General features: G+C 34.1%; 1 protein-coding gene and 1 long non-coding RNA gene across 2 annotated transcripts in view; both read left to right on the top strand.

Moving 5' to 3' along the window:
- LOC124368038 (BUB3-interacting and GLEBS motif-containing protein ZNF207-like) overlaps positions 1-7,930 on the top strand; it is a 36,316-nt gene extending 28,386 nt beyond the window's left edge. Inside the window, exons 5-6 of the mRNA XM_046825312.1 lie at positions 2,032-2,209; positions 4,935-7,930. Coding sequence (XP_046681268.1) covers positions 2,032-2,209; positions 4,935-5,041 — 285 coding nt within the window. The 3' untranslated portion in view covers positions 5,042-7,930. The remainder of the gene's footprint in view (positions 1-2,031; positions 2,210-4,934) is intronic.
- A 5,103-nt stretch (positions 7,931-13,033) lies between these two features.
- On the top strand, positions 13,034-14,276 carry LOC124367371. The gene is made up of 2 exons (XR_006922888.1): positions 13,034-13,791; positions 13,828-14,276. It is a non-coding gene; the product is annotated as an uncharacterized LOC124367371 (long non-coding RNA).
- The last annotated feature ends 3,104 nt before the right edge of the window (positions 14,277-17,380 follow it).

Below are 17,380 nucleotides of genomic sequence, written 5' to 3' on the forward strand. Positions count from 1 at the left end.
TAGTGCAGCAGAGGTTCATCGGAGAATGTACCGTGTGTACAGAGAAATCATCATGAGGGATGGTGTTGTGTATGTATCGCTTTTAAAAGCTTAAAGATGGCTGAATGTCAAATTCAAGGGTCAATTGAAGGAATGTCAAAGCTAACATTCAGGTGTTTTGTGGGTGTCAGTCAACATTTTTGGCACCCGGCAAGCATAAATCTTTTTTAGCCTAAGTATTCTGTAAAGAGAAGATTTTGACACTTCTGGAAATCCAAAGACAAAACACTTATTGAGAGTTTGCGGTAGTCTCTAAGCCTTTTGTCAATGTGTTCACCAAGGCCGTCTATAGGCAGACTTGCATCCTTGACCTCCTTCATAGCGTATGTTACTTTGGCCATCTTTAAACTTTTTACATTATTTACGCACAACACCATGACTCATAATGTTTTCCTCCGTAACAGCCCGATGAGCAATGAACTACTATGCACACTGCGGATCTACCACGTGTCTGGACGTCATGGCGTGAGATCGGAGGTTAATAAATAAACAGCCTTAGTATTAATAAGATCTGAGAAACAATAGTTATTTAACATGTTTAACCTTTTTCATAACTTACTATTTCGATCTTCACCAAGACTAGTGTGGCTTTTGGTAGATTTCTTCCATAGAGGAAAGTTCTCAATCGATTTCAAGAAAAACCAAATTGTTGTTGTGTGCTTATACAATGCAAATTGTCTTGTCTCCTGAACTATTTGTTCCAGTTGTAGTGATAAATTAATTACGAGTTTAGCTATTACTGATATTTTTGATAAAATGGTTAACATGTTCATTCCCGCAACAAAAAAAAATTTCTTTAGATAGAATTGATGATATACTTATCTATTGTCTATTAGGCAGTTTGCAACATTAGAACGCAGATTTGAAAACTTGGCAAAATTGTTTTCTGTAACAAATAAAACAACTATAAATTTTTGAAATTTTTAACTTAAATGGCCTGTGTCTCGTACACTGGTGTTCCGTACACTGGTGTTCTGGTACACTGGTGTTCTGGTACACTGGTGTTCTGGTACACTGGTGTTCTGGTACATTGGTGTTCTGTACACTGGTGTTCTGGTACACTGGTGTTCTGGTACACTGGTGTTCTGTACACTGGTGTTCTGGTACACTGGTGTTCTGGTACACTGGTGTTCTGTACACTGGTGTTCTGTACACTGGTGTTCTGTACACTGGTGTTCTGTACACTGGTGTTCTGGTACACTGGTGTTCTGGTACACTGGTGTTCTGGTACACTGGTGTTCTGTACACTGGTGTTCTGTTACACTGGTGTTCTGTACACTGGTGTTCTGGTACACTGGTGTTCTGTACACTGGTGTTCTGTACACTGGTGTTCTGGTACACTGGTGTTCTGTACACTGGTGTTCTGTACACTGGTGTTCTGTACACTGGTGTTCTGTACACTGGTGTTCTGTACACTGGTGTTCTGTACACTGGTGTTCTGGTACACTGGTGTTCTGGTACACTGGTGTTCTGGTACACTGGTGTTCTGTACACTGGTGTTCTGTACACTGGTGTTCTGGTACACTGGTGTTCTGTACACTGGTGTTCTGTACACTGGTGTTCTGGTACACTGGTGTTCTGTACACTGGTGTTCTGTACACTGGTGTTCTGGTACACTGGTGTTCTGGTACACTGGTGTTCTGGTACACTGGTTAAGTATTTTACAGTGGTGTGGTCATTGGATTCACATTGTACGGCACAGTTACGTACCACTTGGTATCAAACTTTTTAAGTTTTGTCCTAGAAAATAAAGGGTTTTCTAAAATATTTTTGTATATTTTTTAACTTATTAATTTTTTTAAATAATGAAAAATTATTTATGTAAATGAGAGTTTTTAGTTATTGAGGTTTTAATGTAATAATTTCTGGTTAATAGTTTTACTGTATTATTATATTTAGTAAAATGTTGTTGAAGTCTCTGGTTCCTGTCCTGTGAGACACAATTAATACAGGAAAGCTTCTGTTTATTAAATTTGATCTGTTGTGATGCAGGATCGCAGACCGATGCTAGCCAGGTTCCCGATGGCGATGCCGGTGTCTGTGGCCAGCATGATGCAAGGGCCCCCCACCATGCTACCAGGTCCCATGCTGCGACCAGGCCCCATGCCCTTAGCCGGGCCCCACCTCAATATGGGTATGATGAGGCCCCCCCACATGGGGATACACCCAGGTATGTGAGCATTGGTGATTTGTTATCATATAAACCTGTACTATTGTAATATCATGAAATAAAGGTAAGGATGTTGAAATTGTTGCTTTTACATACTGTAAATATTCAACCAGGTATAGTCAAGGAATTTTAATAATATGGAGAAGGTCAGGGAATTTCATGATAGACCGGGAAAATTATCTAGATTTTCTTGCGGGGGCGTCATTAAATTACCACTATGGTTTTTTTCATATATTGTGTTTAAAAATCATAAATAGATAGTCCTATTAATGGGTTTGTAATGATTATTGTACATCAGTAGTAGAATACCCGTCTTGTAATCTTTTTTGTATTAGTTTCGGGTATTAAGAAGATGCAAGAGAAGTTTTAGTAGACCTTCTGGAACTTTCCGGGGTCGGGTTGTGAATTTCAAACACCCCTGTATACTGTATAGTAGGGAAGTTATAGCATGACCGGTGGGATGCGCGTGAGGAGTGGAGGAGGTGAGCGCGTGGGGGCACAATCTAGAGTAGGGGAGTGAATACGGTGCTACTACCCCTACTGAGAGTTTTCGGCTCCCGGCTCATAGTGGTGGCGGGAGCCGAATATTGTAGTGTTTGCCAACATTTCTAGACCCTTATGTTCTTACCACGGTGGTCTTTTATGATGAGCAATTTAGTATAGGAGACCTTGAGAATATTTGAACATTTCTAGACTCTTTTGTGGTTACGGCGACAGAGTTTTATGATGGGGAATTCAATACAGGAAATCTTGGAAATATTGGGACCGGATGTACGTGATCTTAACAATGACTATGTTCTGCCGAAATTGTGTTTATAGCTCACCCTTCTTAATGAGTTCGCAGTAGAGATACCTACCTGGTGGTAAGAAAGGTTCTCATAAATTGGGAAAGGGTAGGAATTTATATTATTCTTGATCTCCAACGCCGACAACAGTTCAGAATTGTAATTGTTACGCTTTGTTAGCCATTAAAATTCAATTTATCATATACTAACCGTGTAAGCTTCAGGATTTACGATAGTAGATACAATTATACACTACAAAATTTTCAACTGACATAGCCTAGCTGCTTTTAATAATATTAATTTTTGTATTATTAAAAATTAATATAAAACTGGTGAAACTAATTTGTCAATATACACAGTAGAATAAGAAAAAACTCAGTTTTATCTACCAACTTGTATCAAGTTAATTTAATGATGTATACTTAAAATAACAATAACGCCAACGATCCACACGCAATAGTTAACATAACAAAACCCCGTTGTCAATGAAAATTATTTATTGTTCTTCGAACTACACCCAAATCAAAATTGTCCAGATCACTTTTAGTATGTTTGCGTTTTCTTACTTTGTTGGGCGTACTAAAAGAATTGCCAATTGGACTTATTTTTTTTCCTCCTTCAAAATTCGTCTCAGCGTACTTTCAGAAATTCCAGTTGCCTCTACGACACGCTGTTGAACTTTCTTCAAATTTATAAGTGTGTTGGTTTCTGCTTCCCGTTTCATAAAATGGTAAACATTTGCAGTCACTTCTCTTGTTTGGCTGTGTATAACCTTTCTACCTCCAATTTTACTTTTTACATTACGATCCATCACAAACTCTTTACTTAAAACGTAATGAGCACAACGCAATTAATTCACAAATTGTATTACAACTCGTGAAATGGCACAAGCGAATGTTTTTTGGGCGGCACGTATAGAAGTGACCGAAGTTCACAAGGCTAAATACGGCAACAGACTGAGCCGCTCCACCCCCCACCACTTTAGTTCCGTCTTTGCCTACGGCGGCGCATCTCGAAGTCACCGGTCATGCTATAACCGCTCTACAATACATATACGCCTTTCATTATTTTAACTTCAACTGATGTGCTAATAACATTGTCTAAGTAAATATTAGCTTTTTACTAACTTTTAAAACCTAATATTGTATTTTGATTAGTATTTATAACCATATTTAGTTACTCATATTATTTCTGAATAACTGTTAAAACTAACTTTTAAAATACCATCACTTTATCGGTAATAGGATTTGGAAAATGATTTCTTTTTGTATGAAAAAGTCAGGAAATTGTTTTCAGCCACTTTGCTAGATACCCTGATATTATAAATTTTGGTATATATATATAATTTGCAAGGAGTCATAGACAAATATAAAAATAGTATAATATCTATACAGTTTTTGTTTAAAATTTATTTTAAACATATAATAGCAGAGTGAATAATCCCCAAGGGTTAAGAAGTATCATGTTGCTAGTTAGAACAAATGCCAAATCATTATAGGGGAAAATTGTGTATTAGGATGAAGAAAATATTTATAACAGCCATCTGTATTATTAACAAGATCAATTGTCAGCAACAATTGTTAACAACAGATCATTAATATTTGTTACTGATAGTTGCTAAGTTACTCTTCTGTACCATCATTTCTCTATCTAGTTCTCTTTTTCACATCTCACCCGTCTTTGTAGCAAAGGTTCTCACTCAACCTTTCTATTGTCTGTCTCCTTTTTGTATTTTGTTCTGTTCTTCTGGTACTCCTAGTTTAGCATCCATTTGTTGCGTTTAATTCTCCCTCATCCATTTTGTAAATTTCTAAACCATTTCATCCTATCACTCTCCGTCATTCCTTTAAGTCTAAATTTTAAAAGCATTCTTAGCTTTTGGCACACTTTTAAGTTTTCAGGAAGACATTTTAATGAGTTTTTGGCTATTTATTGTGCAGGTCTGATCGGAGCGCTGCCGCCGGGGGGCATGATGCCGTACGGGGGCCCCCCGATGGCATTCCCGGGGCCCCCGATGCTCCCCATGATGCACCACCGCTTCAGATGATCCCAAGGTATTCCGGGGGGCCTATGGCTGTTATGGCCTGACCCATAGCATGGGTGTCTTACCGTTTGAGTGTTAGTGCACCTCTATCTATCGGCAGCCTACAAGTCCCATAGTCACCCCGGGGCTAAACAGAAAACATCTGAACTCGGCTCTACTCAGCTTCTCAATTTTAAATTTAAAGTCACTTTTATTGTGCAAACCGTACCTTAATGGATTTTATCTGAAATGTAAAACCACAATAGCGGGGATCTCCTACAATCGTGAGTCACACTCCATACTTCCTTCGTTCGTAAAACAACCATGGATTTGTATTTCAATAGTTGTTACTTATTTAGTTAAACGAATCCCGTGGTGAAGCCATGAAATATTGTTCACAGTTTTCAATGTAAATTTTCAGCAGTTGAATATCTTTTTTTAAATTTATATTTATTAATTTAAAAATGGAACTCATAAATTTAATTAAGGTCTTACTGATAGAATTTGATACAGCGAAGTAGTGAGCAGAAAACAAAGAGCATGTTAGCTAAGGTTTATTTACTAAAACAATAAGGCATAGTGGAAGTAAATATTATAAGGGGTAAGGTTGATGGGTTTCACTGAAACTGGTGGAACCAAGTGGCATGGAGACAACAGATGGTTTCTGCGAGCCTACTGGTTGGGAATGGTGTTCTGTTAGTCTGTGCTTAGACCATTCCTCTTGTCCACATACATTCATCCTGTCCGAGAGGTAAGCTGCTCGCTCGATGGATGCTCCTTCAAAAACACGAAACATTTGAGACAATCGCAGTCGCGTGTGTCGTTTGGAAAAAATGTGTGACTTTTACCTCATGGTGATTATATTTGTTAATTTTCAAATGTTCGGGCAAAAACTAATTGAAACGAAATTGAAAATTATTATTATAACATTTGTTTTGTTTTGTCATTTGCTGAATTGTTTTCTTTTAGATTTTTAGTGGTGAAGTTCACGTACTTTAGCAGTTATTCTCCCCAAGAGAGTATTGGTTGGATATCAGTTTTCTTTCAAAAGCTCAATACGTTTTTGCACAAATTCTTTTCATTGTTTTAATAAAATTAATAGAAGTTGATTGTTGTAGATTTTTCTGAAAACTATTATTGTTAGTTTAATAAATACTGTATGAACGTAATACAAAAAGGTTACTCTATTATTATTGTGGATAAAATATGATCTCTTTAAGTTGATTTCACATTCACTGATAGTAACATTACTATAGCAATATGTTGCATGAATTCTCAAGAATATTTTCATATTGTTGTTTGTTTCTTTTATTGCGTCTTGTTAAATTTTTATTCAAACTGTTTAATAACAAAGAAATCCACATTGATTTCAGAGTTTATTTAAACCCACAGTAGTCCCAAGTTGTGTTATCTCGCGAGAACGAGAGGCTGGGCCCACTGTGTGGAAAGCCATTTACCGCATTTCCGTTGTGTTTTATTTAATGTTTGAAATATAGTCGTATATTAACCTGAGACAAGTCTAACCTTTATTATTATCGATTAAAGTAGTTCTTTGGATTGTATTTTGGTAGTGGACGTTGGTTCTAGTAGGTGATTTAGACGATTTGGAGTAGCATCTTGGAGCGTATCCACTTTGGTGAAATCTTGTCACATTGGTGATATTTGTGTTGAAAGCCGGTAAGTGGAATTGTTATTTTGTAAACTGGCTTGCACAAGAAGTCTTCACACGTGTTGTGGCTCTCGGTAACTGTGCTTTCACATCCGATTTCGGGATCAGGCATCTACAAGGAAGTCTTACTAGTGTTATTTTTGTTTTTGAGGATTAAAATTTGTAATGGCTATTTTTGGCGGTGTTTTAAAGACTTGAGTTGCAAAACATGATTAGAATTATTATTAACACGCTTTTTTCGTGGCCTTGGATTATTGATTTGGTGATATTTTCTATAATACTAATAAACGAGTATGTATTATATAAATAAGGTTTTTTGTGGTGAGGAAAGCATTTAGCTTTAACATAGGGATAGGATTTTATTTCTCTGTTTATATAAATTTCAGAAGAATTGTTTAAACTCATCCCAAAAACAAGTCTATCTGGTATTCAGGAACTAAGAACATTTTTATAAGCATGCGATATAACAGTGTTTGTACAATCTCTTATAATATGTGCTGAGTACCTGTCTTACGTCATGTTAAAGTTCGTTGGTCGTACATAATCTATTTATGTACACCATTGAACACAAATTTTCTGTACACGTCAACAAATGTTTGTGTATTACACTTTCAAAATAAGCATGAAGTCACAAAATAAATACTTAAATCAATTAATTTTTTTATTGCTGCCTCACAAAAGCCTGTTGCAGATAGTAGAAATTTGTTTGGATAAAGTAGGTCCTCACTTTAATTTTAATTTTAACAGTATTGTCAAATAATTAAAAAGTTTGGGTTTATAATAATCATCATCATCTTAAAAAAAGAAACACCATCCTAAATTTCCCAGCCATTACAATTTTATGTAGAATTTAATTATATACAATAATTTTAATTACGTTTCTGGTCTTTATTGAAGTCTTTTAAATTTTAATTAACTCTCTGACCATTTTTTACGTGTTAACTTTCCAAACTGTTGTAGTAAATTGTGATTGGATGACACATTGGTGAGATATATCTCACGGTTACCGAGCGCCACAGCATCATCTGCAGGTTTGGATACACAAATCAGTCACAATTAATTAACAAGCTACTGACTGTAAAACCGTAATATCTACAATATGAATGTTACAATTTTAAGGCAATGAAGTTAAATTTGAGAATATGTTTTCTTAATCTAGCCCTGGCTTTAACTGTTGTCCATGCATTGTGAATTTGTCTACACCTTTTCATATTTTATTGTAATAAATAGATTGTTGTTCCCTACGATGTTCACAATTTTATTTCCCCCTGTAACTAGCCGAGTTCTGCGCCTGCCACCCGTACTGCCGAGTGCAATGCCTATTCCATGTTGCGTGTGTGATTTTCTCCGTCCAAATGCCAATAGCTGATCATGTATTTGTGTAATTACCATAGCTGGTAATGTGATTGAAATTTTAATTGCTCGCTACCGTACTTTTAAATCAATTAATTTCTTGAATTTTGTTTAAACTAAAACATACGGATCAACCGTTTTTCGTTCATTTTTGTTCTGTATTTTTCTTTGTACACCTTATTACTAATACACATTTTTTAATACAAGACTTTTGTTGAAATTACATTAAAATATTTATTTGATTAAGTTAAAATGTTTTGGCATGCAAATAACAAACTTGTTAGGTTAGGCACGTAAATGATTACTTAAAATTGAAGGTATATAACTTATAATTAATTTAATTTAGTTAATTGATTGTATATATATGAAAAATATCCCACTGTCCACTTCAAATCAAAGGTAATATTTTGATGAGATATTGTTATTGTTTGTTCAGTTCTCAATTAATTGCAAGGTTCATTTGTTAGCCTACTTAAGTGATGTATTGTTTTGTTGACTATCCATTGATTTTATCCAGGAATATTTATGAAAATGATATACATTTTTTTGTTACAAAAAATTGATGGTAACGTTTAGTAAATACAGAGTTTTTGTGGTTTAGTAATTTTATTTTATTGATTTGAAATTACTGTATATCCCAGAATTTAGCGAATGAGTTGTTTATTTTTCAGCTGTTCAATAATGCCAGTTCTTGATTCTCCTGGTCTCTTTGTTTGTTAAATTCTTATTTAAAGAAGAATTCTAACTTGCAGAAAGAAATCAGCTTTGGGAATATACTACTTTGTTGAATTCTAATTTTCACCATTGAGATAGTATTAATGTTTTGCTGAATTACTTGCATGTGATAGTCATAATGTAAACACAAGAAATTTGAAAATTCGCAAATAAGACCCTATGAATCGATTAAAGATATTATGAAATTAAAATATTTGTTTACTGTGACAAACTTAAATTTGCAGTGACTTGTAGGTCTTGTAGAGTACAAACAAATAGATGTAGCCTACACAGCTTGTGTTTAATGTTTACAAACAAACACATTTGGGAATGGACGAATTCTGATTTGTTTTGTACTTAATTTCTATTATGAATTATCAATAGATTTACTTGAGTCCCTTAAAGGGAGAGATCCTTGTAATTAGGGATGACCTCTTTGAACATCTTATTTTTCCAGATTATATATAATTAAATAGCTATGTATTTAATTATGTATAACTTATGAAAAATTATGAATGGTACATGAATTTAATTCTGTTCATTTGACATGTAATATACATTACCACATCAATCATATGTATGGACATTAAATATCATCCTGTGATGGTGTCAGTCAAGCTGAGCGATTGGGAACACATGGCAATTCTACCGCAGTTCGACACATTATACCTGATTAAAATTTTGTTTTTGTTTCAATATTGAATGAAAAAGTGGCAACTGTTGTCTAGCTATTTGTGTTCTCCATTGGTCTTGAATCCATATTTAAATATCTGACATGGGCAAATTAATATCACACTGTTGATATAATACATTCATTCTGTACAGTTTTCAAAGCTGTACTGACTGTAGACTGTATCCACAAGGGCGGATCAACAAGTTTTGTAACTAAGGTATAAGAAAGTAGCCCGGCTTATCTTTTAGCCTGTTCCACCTCGACTGATCCACATCATGAAACCCGTGCTGAAACCCAATTACGGAAAATCAGCGGATAAAGGTCTGAAGTTTGCTATTGAACTAAATGTATCCTGTGGCAGTGCATTTACGATAATTAATGACATTCTGGGTGTGTCCAAAGTCTCAGCCAGATGGTTGCCTGGAACCTCTCCATGATCGTGTGACTTCCTCTTGGGACCTGTTGCACCTCTATAAATGACCCAGAAGACTTGATGGTCCGACTAGTGATCAGAGATAAAACCAATGGCTTTACCAATGGGACCCTGAAACCAAGTGCTGTCCATGCAGTGGTGGCTAAAGAGATCTACACCACCGAGGAAGTTCAGAAATCAGTCAGAAAAGTGATGGAAACAGTTTTCTGGGACTTCTTGATCCTCCCACTTACATACACGTACAATTAATTGTGTCTTCTAAAAGATGGGGTGTAGGGGACAATTTTTGTTGTACACTGTCTTGTCACATAACGCACGATAACCGTTGAAAAATTGGCCCAGCCTTATAAAACATCAGTTTCAGGACTGAGGAAAAATCATTCAGGGATTCAAAATTGTTTCAAATATTAAAATAAAAAAATAAATTAAATGATAGAGGACAAAATCGTGTCATCACAACGTTTATTGCCTCTAGGTTTAAAAGCAGTGGCTTAACTAGGACTTTTTGTGGGGGGGGGGGAGTTAATGCTACACAAATATTTTATTTATTTTTATGGTTCTTGGGTGGGAGGGGAGATTGTATGTCTTTCCCTATAGACAATAGACAATAGGAACCGAGCGACTAAGAATCAAGAACTGGCTCATTCTGAATTATTGTTTTTCCTGAATTTTATAAATTTTAATAGTAATAATTGGCGAAAATAAAACCAACTGTATTATTTTTTCTCTGAGAACTGAACAATATTTGCACATTTCATTGATTACAGCAAGTTAATGTAGAATATGTCGGAGGTAAGTCAAACTTCATTCATATAGAACTCCATGTGAGAGTGTACAGAAACCGATGTATCGATCTTCAATCATGTAATTGTTTAGAACTGAAGGAATCTCAATTTACAAGGTGTGCAGTGAATGCTGACGTAATTCAATTCAGTAATTCACGATTATCAATATCAATTGGTAAAATATAAAGGTAGGAGCTGGTTTGTTTTTATTTAGTCCTAACAATTCCTTTGGCTGTCATCGCTGCAGGTTTGTCTTCATTTATTTATTTTCTGGACGAACCTTATTTCCAATATAAATTAGATTACTGCTATTTCCTTATTATTTTTATTTTATTCAAACTTTGTTCTTAAGTATTTTATTATTTACTACGAGTTGCAACAATAAGGTCAATTGAAATACTTACAATTATTATTTGAGCAAATTTGCCAAGTGTTAAATTCTCAATAGTTTCAAACAGTATTAAAACATGACTTAATTTTGTAATGGATTTCTATGTTGTTTGAAATGTTATTATAGTAAAAGATGATCCCAAAGATTTATAATTATACTTATACTTTTATTACTGAGAATGTTATTGTATTATCATATGACTTAATGAAGTAAACGCTAATAATTGTTTATATTATAATAATTATTATTTTAAAATTTCCGTACCAATTTAGATACTTCAAAAATCTACAAGGTCTGGCAAAAAATAACCGGACTAATTTTTCTAACCAAACCTGGAGACACGCCCTATAGTCTCATGACGTCTCTCCATTTCTTCCAGTCAGCCTTCAATTAGATCACAGCATTCGTTTGTGTTCTGTCAGGAAAATGCTTAGCGTGTTGGAAGAGCAACACGTGAAGTCCATCACAAAGGCCCATTCTAAAAAAACGAGTGTATGGTGATAAATGTCTGTCACGTAGGTGAGTTTTTGTGATTTATGCGAGAAGTGGTACAAGAAAAAGTTGAAGATGACCACATCCAAGGAGACTCTCATTGTCGACGTACAACCGAGAACACTTAAACAATTTATTTAATCTGAAAAGACTTTCGATTGGATATTTGTGTAGTTTCTGAGATTGTGAGAATTGACAAAGGAGCAGTTTGGTGGATTTTGCATGAATATTTTAACTTTTGAAAGAAGCTAAGATATAGTGCCTAAGAAGCTTACAAATAACAAAAAGACTTGAGTAAACATTTGTGCTAACACTCTGAACACTATTGAAATGATGAACCAAAAATTTCTAAAAACCATAACGTGTGATGAAGAAAGTAGTTTTTCACTTTATGCTCTGGAAACAGTGCCAATTTGTGGATCGCAAGAACCCCATTTCACAAAGATCATGGCTAGCTTGAATGTAAAAAATTTCAATGCAATGATTTGTTTTTTGTACATTTATGGAATCTTCTTTGTTTAGAGTTTGTTATTGTCGATGGAAGGTTTGAGAGAGTAATAGTATTTCATACATTTGCCATCGTTGTATGTTACAAAATGCATAAAACTACGTTTCAAGGATTGAAATCGTATCCTCTTCATCATGTGAGAAGACAATTAGTACATCATCACAAGCACTAGAAGTCAAGAACATAAACACATGTTACACCAGAACACGTGTAAGTACACACATTGTGCACAAGTTGTAGCGTTCAAGTACATGTATAAAATAAAATTTGAATATAATTGGTAATTCTTGTGAGCTATTAAGAACTGAAAACAAAATGAGTGGTAAGACAAACGTGTTGAAGATTTGTGATGTGTCTGACGAAGATAGCCTTGCTTTCGAAAGGCCTCACAAAAATAAAAGTATTAAATATTGGTTTAAGTGTTTAAATGTAATTAAGTTAACACAAACATGGTTTATTCACCAGGCCAGCTATTGCACTGTGTTGGAACATCAATTCTACTCAATACTTGCCCTCTAGTATTTTTCTCCTTCTCAACATGAAGCACTGAAGGGAACAAGATTTGAGACAGTTGAAGTCTTAAAAGATAAAGAGACTGAAAACTGTGAATTTGGTGTTAGAAGACTTCGAACATTGCTTTGGCCAGTGGAAATGTTGTATGGAGTGGTGTGAGGATCGTGGAAGGAAGTGTATTCAAGAGGATTTTGTTCAAGTTGTGAAGATGTAAAAATAAAAGAGTTTTAAAGTCCTGGTCCGGTTATTTTATATACTAGACCTTGTATATAAATACATTAAATATTTAGTTGCAAAGAACTAAAACTATAAATTTAATATTTTCAAAAGATTAACAGTAATTTGTTAAATTTAATCAATTGACATTGATGTATAAACAAAATTGTTAAGCAATGAAATCTGAATAAAAATAGATAATAAAATAAGTGTATTACCACGTTATTTCAATAATGTATTATAATGATACTTAATATTTATCACAATATTCGTGATTGTCAATTAATTTATAATTCAAAACATATTTTTATTTATAACTCTTAAGTTTGTACAGCGTTTACTAAATTATATTAAATCAATAACAAACGTAAATTTCTGATATTTTTCAAACTATTTGCGCCGTTGGTAAAATTTTGATCTTATTCCAATTTCTTCTATGAAGAAAGATGATTGGTTAAATTAAACTGAAAGGTCTTTTGATACACAAACTAGTTTCTAAAAAAAAGAAACTGCTCCTTTTCTCAAAACAATATTTTTTGGTGATTTACTTAAATTCCAGGTGAAAATTTTCATTTGGAACGAACCCACTTTGCCTTTTAATGTACACAGATAAAGAAGGTTTAGCATAAGCTACTAAATTTGAGATATGTGGAAATGGTTATAAAAGGTAAAGAAACCCATTAAACAGTCATCTGTTGATATAATGAAACTTGTGGAATGTCATAACACTTTACATTTGTAAATTTGTAATACAAAACCTTTCTGAGTTGTACAATTGTATTACTGCAAACTGAAACAGAAACTCAAATAGTTAGTTTGTGAAATACGGATGGTAATTATACTGTCAACATTCAATGAAGTTAATATTACATTTATACAGTAATGCATGTTCGAGATGAAGGAATAAAAATTGTTCAACCTTTATATTGGAAATAAGTTAAAACGCATAAGAGAAACAGGTTTGTTGAAGTGTTACCGTACAGAGGAACAGGTTTGTTAAAAAGTTTGTTACCGTATGGAGGAACAGGTTTGTTAAAAAGTTTGTTACCGTATGGAGGAACAGGTTTGTTAGAAAGTTTGTTACCGTAGGTTAGCGAGACGGCACAATCACAGCTGGTCTGTTGGACCCCGGTCCCCTGATTGTCAGGCGATTGTGTCCTCTAGGGGACCCGCTAAGGCGATGATCTCGTCACAGCTGATAGCTGTTGGACCCCCAGGTCCCCTGCGGTCCCCTCAATCCCTCGTTCACATTATCAACCGTTTCTTTATCTTTGCAGATTGATTACGATTAAGCCGTACATCGCGGACAATGCCGTTGTCGTAAGTACACACTTACGTTGACACTAATTTAGTATTTGTACCCATTGTTCCATACTCCATCCGTGGTGCAGCGTTAGGTTATTGCTTACTTGGTTTTGCATGACTACTGCCTTGTAGGACTTGGTGCTTTCGCTGCACTGACCCTGTGTTCTTCCACCACTTTTGACAAATATATGTGCGCTATTTCGACAACGTTTTGTTTTTATTTATCCTTCTTCGATGTATGTGAACTTATGCTTAAATTCTGCCTGTGAGAGTTGGTTTTTGCTCTCTCTCAAGTTGGCAATCCTCTTTGCACTTGAAGACTTATTTTAATTTGTCTTTACTGCACAGATGAGTTTTGGTAAATTGTACAAGACACACTTATATTCTTCCTCAAATTTGAATATCCGACAGGATTGAAAAGAGAGAGCTGTGATTAGAGATGCCTTTATATTTCAAACAATAATTAGAAAGAGATAGTTTAGAAGTGAAATTGGAGACTAAACAATTTCATACTTAATTTACTAGATGAAGACTCTTTAGAAAGACGGTGAAAACAACACATTGTACCACAAAATGAATTTGTTTCAGTATATTATACTGATATCGACCTTACAAAGTATTAACTTGTAAACAGGTTTTCCGTAAGCAATTGGATTTTGAAGGTGCAATGCCTTTGGGGACATGGAGGAATTCTACAATTTTATGTGGTTTTCATTACATGCGTCACACTTGCTATATTTTCGTTTACAAATTTGGGATTTTTCTGTTCCCCGTTTGTAGAAGTCACTTTTGAAAAGCCCGTTACAAAATGTATCTGTGCATAAATAAATGTAAAAAATTAATCATTTTGAATTAAAAAATCTACCGTACTGTTTTAGTTATTTTTAATGTCTTGCGTATGCCGTGTCTCACAAATCTCCAACTCATTTTAATTACAGAAATTCAAATCTCATGCTTTGGAAAATATTTGAAAGATTTTAAAAATTATTAGGCTTTGTAAATACAGATTATCATTCAAATTTTTAGTTAAAGGATGGGATTCAATAAAAATGTATTACTAGACTCAATTTTGTTGCAAATGAGGTTAGCATTATTTATTAAAATTAAAATTTATAGCTAAAATTATGACATTTTTTCAAATCGTTCTCTCCTAAATTAATTTGAATGCAGATACCAGTTAACATTGACACAAGTTAGTGTGGCTAATTCAATGTTCAGTATCAAACATATGTTGACCTGTGTCTTGATTTAAGCTGACTGTGTTGTAACGTAGTTTTTGTTCTACATTGTTGTTCATTGTCTCACTTAAGTGGCCGTACTCGGCCGATGTATTACTTAAGAGATGTATTTATTCAAGTTATCTTGTGCAGTGTGTATGTGTATGTATTAAAAAGAACAATATTCGTTTAATGAATCGAAACCAAAAATCTGTATTGTTAATAATATTTGTGTCATTAAAAATATTTAAACGTGAAACTGGTTCAGTTACCACGTATAAAATTAAAGCCTAAAATCCAGTAATATTAAAAATATTATCGGCAAAAAAACAAGGTCATACCCACTAACATAACCAAAATGTTCTTTCAATTTATCTCATTGAATTGATTTTATTTCAAAAAGTATTTATACATTTAAAATGTATTTGGTTTTTGTTTTGGACTCCATGTTTGTGAAATAACCTGACTATGTTTATAAAACTTTAACTTGATTTTGTGTAGAAGTAAGTCTGAAATTTGTCATCTAATCATCTTTGTGGTTTCAAATTTATAAATGAACAAAATCAGTCAACTCATTTGAAAATGATGGCCATAAGAATATTGCACTGGTTATCTGATTCTGATGTTACTCATATCTTAGAACAAAAATGGTCTAAAAAAAATTGAATTAAACATTTTTATTATATTCGAAGACTATGATTATAAGAACATGATCGGACTATTAATACGATGATTAGTTAACTGTGGTAAAATATTGATTGATGAATTAAAAATGTATTACTATTAGAATGTTCTATTTCCTGTAATTGCTCTGAACACTAACTGTCCCAGAAAACATGGATTGGCAGAATTACTCAACCATTAATAACTTTGATCTTACAATTAACCTGTAACAGTACAGTCCATACTCAGTGTTGATGCTATGTGTGCTGGACTGCTACAAATGAATATGTTCAGTGTAACGGCTGAAAAATAATAAGCTGTTAAACTCTTTCACTTGGCTGACAAATTTGACAAATTATCAATTACCATGTTGCATTAGTAAAATTTAGGAAGTAGGAAATGAGCTTTCTGTTGCAAGCATCATGATTTTAATTGCATTGGACGGGTAAGTAAATTACTATGTACACATGTACATATTACACAGGTAGGTGGAATTGGTTTGAATCTTGCAAAATCACGTACACATCTGGATTTTGCTAAATAATAGCTAAGTAAAATGCTCATATTATTTATCTGAAAATAAATACTGCCTTTAGAAAAAAGCATTATTTTGTCAACCTTATGTTTTTGACAGATTCCGAAAATTGTCCTTAGTCTAAATGTTGTATTGTCTGACACATTTAAATAGACTGAGTGAAATGAGGGTAAATCAATTTGCTATGAATTTACAGTAAAACCCAGATACCGGAAATGACGAAGTAGTGTAAACAGATCTATTAGTCTCGAATGGAGAAGCTACAGAGAGAACATAATATTATTTGGGTGTGCGGTAATCCCAATATTATAGTGATAACACTAAAATACTTATTGGGGACTGCCAGTGGAAGACAACAACGTAAACGTGCCACAACCAGGTGACGTTCACAGAAAAGCAATAAAACTCTCTCCTCACTACCATCCGAGATTTCACCACCCAAACGTAACTACCGTTAGTAGGTGAGTCACCAACTTCCCCCTTATACCACTGCTGCCACGTCCACATGTTGGACAACACAACCGTGCCACAACCAGGTTGCGCCGCCCTTGCCAACCATGGTGACAGTTAGGTGAACCATGGTCGCCCAGTGCTTGTCTCAATTATATGTCTTGTTCTGTACATAAAAAGAGTAATTTTATTATTTGAGTGTATCTACACTTATTTTCCCAGAAGTTCGTCATATTGACATAACCTAGTATTATCGGAAATCCCGTAATATTTCTAATAATTGAGGTTTTACTGTAGTATTAAATTTTTGTTGCCACGTTTTATTTTAACTTGAGTATGAAAGACTAAAAGTGAAAATTGAGTTCTTGTATGGATTGTTTTTAAAATTCTATACATACATTCATGTTAAACATGTAAATTATGTCTTGTTAAATGTAATCATATTT

Source organism: Homalodisca vitripennis, chromosome 8 (genome assembly GCF_021130785.1).
Source record: "Homalodisca vitripennis isolate AUS2020 chromosome 8, UT_GWSS_2.1, whole genome shotgun sequence".
Taxonomy (NCBI): domain Eukaryota; kingdom Metazoa; phylum Arthropoda; class Insecta; order Hemiptera; family Cicadellidae; genus Homalodisca; species Homalodisca vitripennis.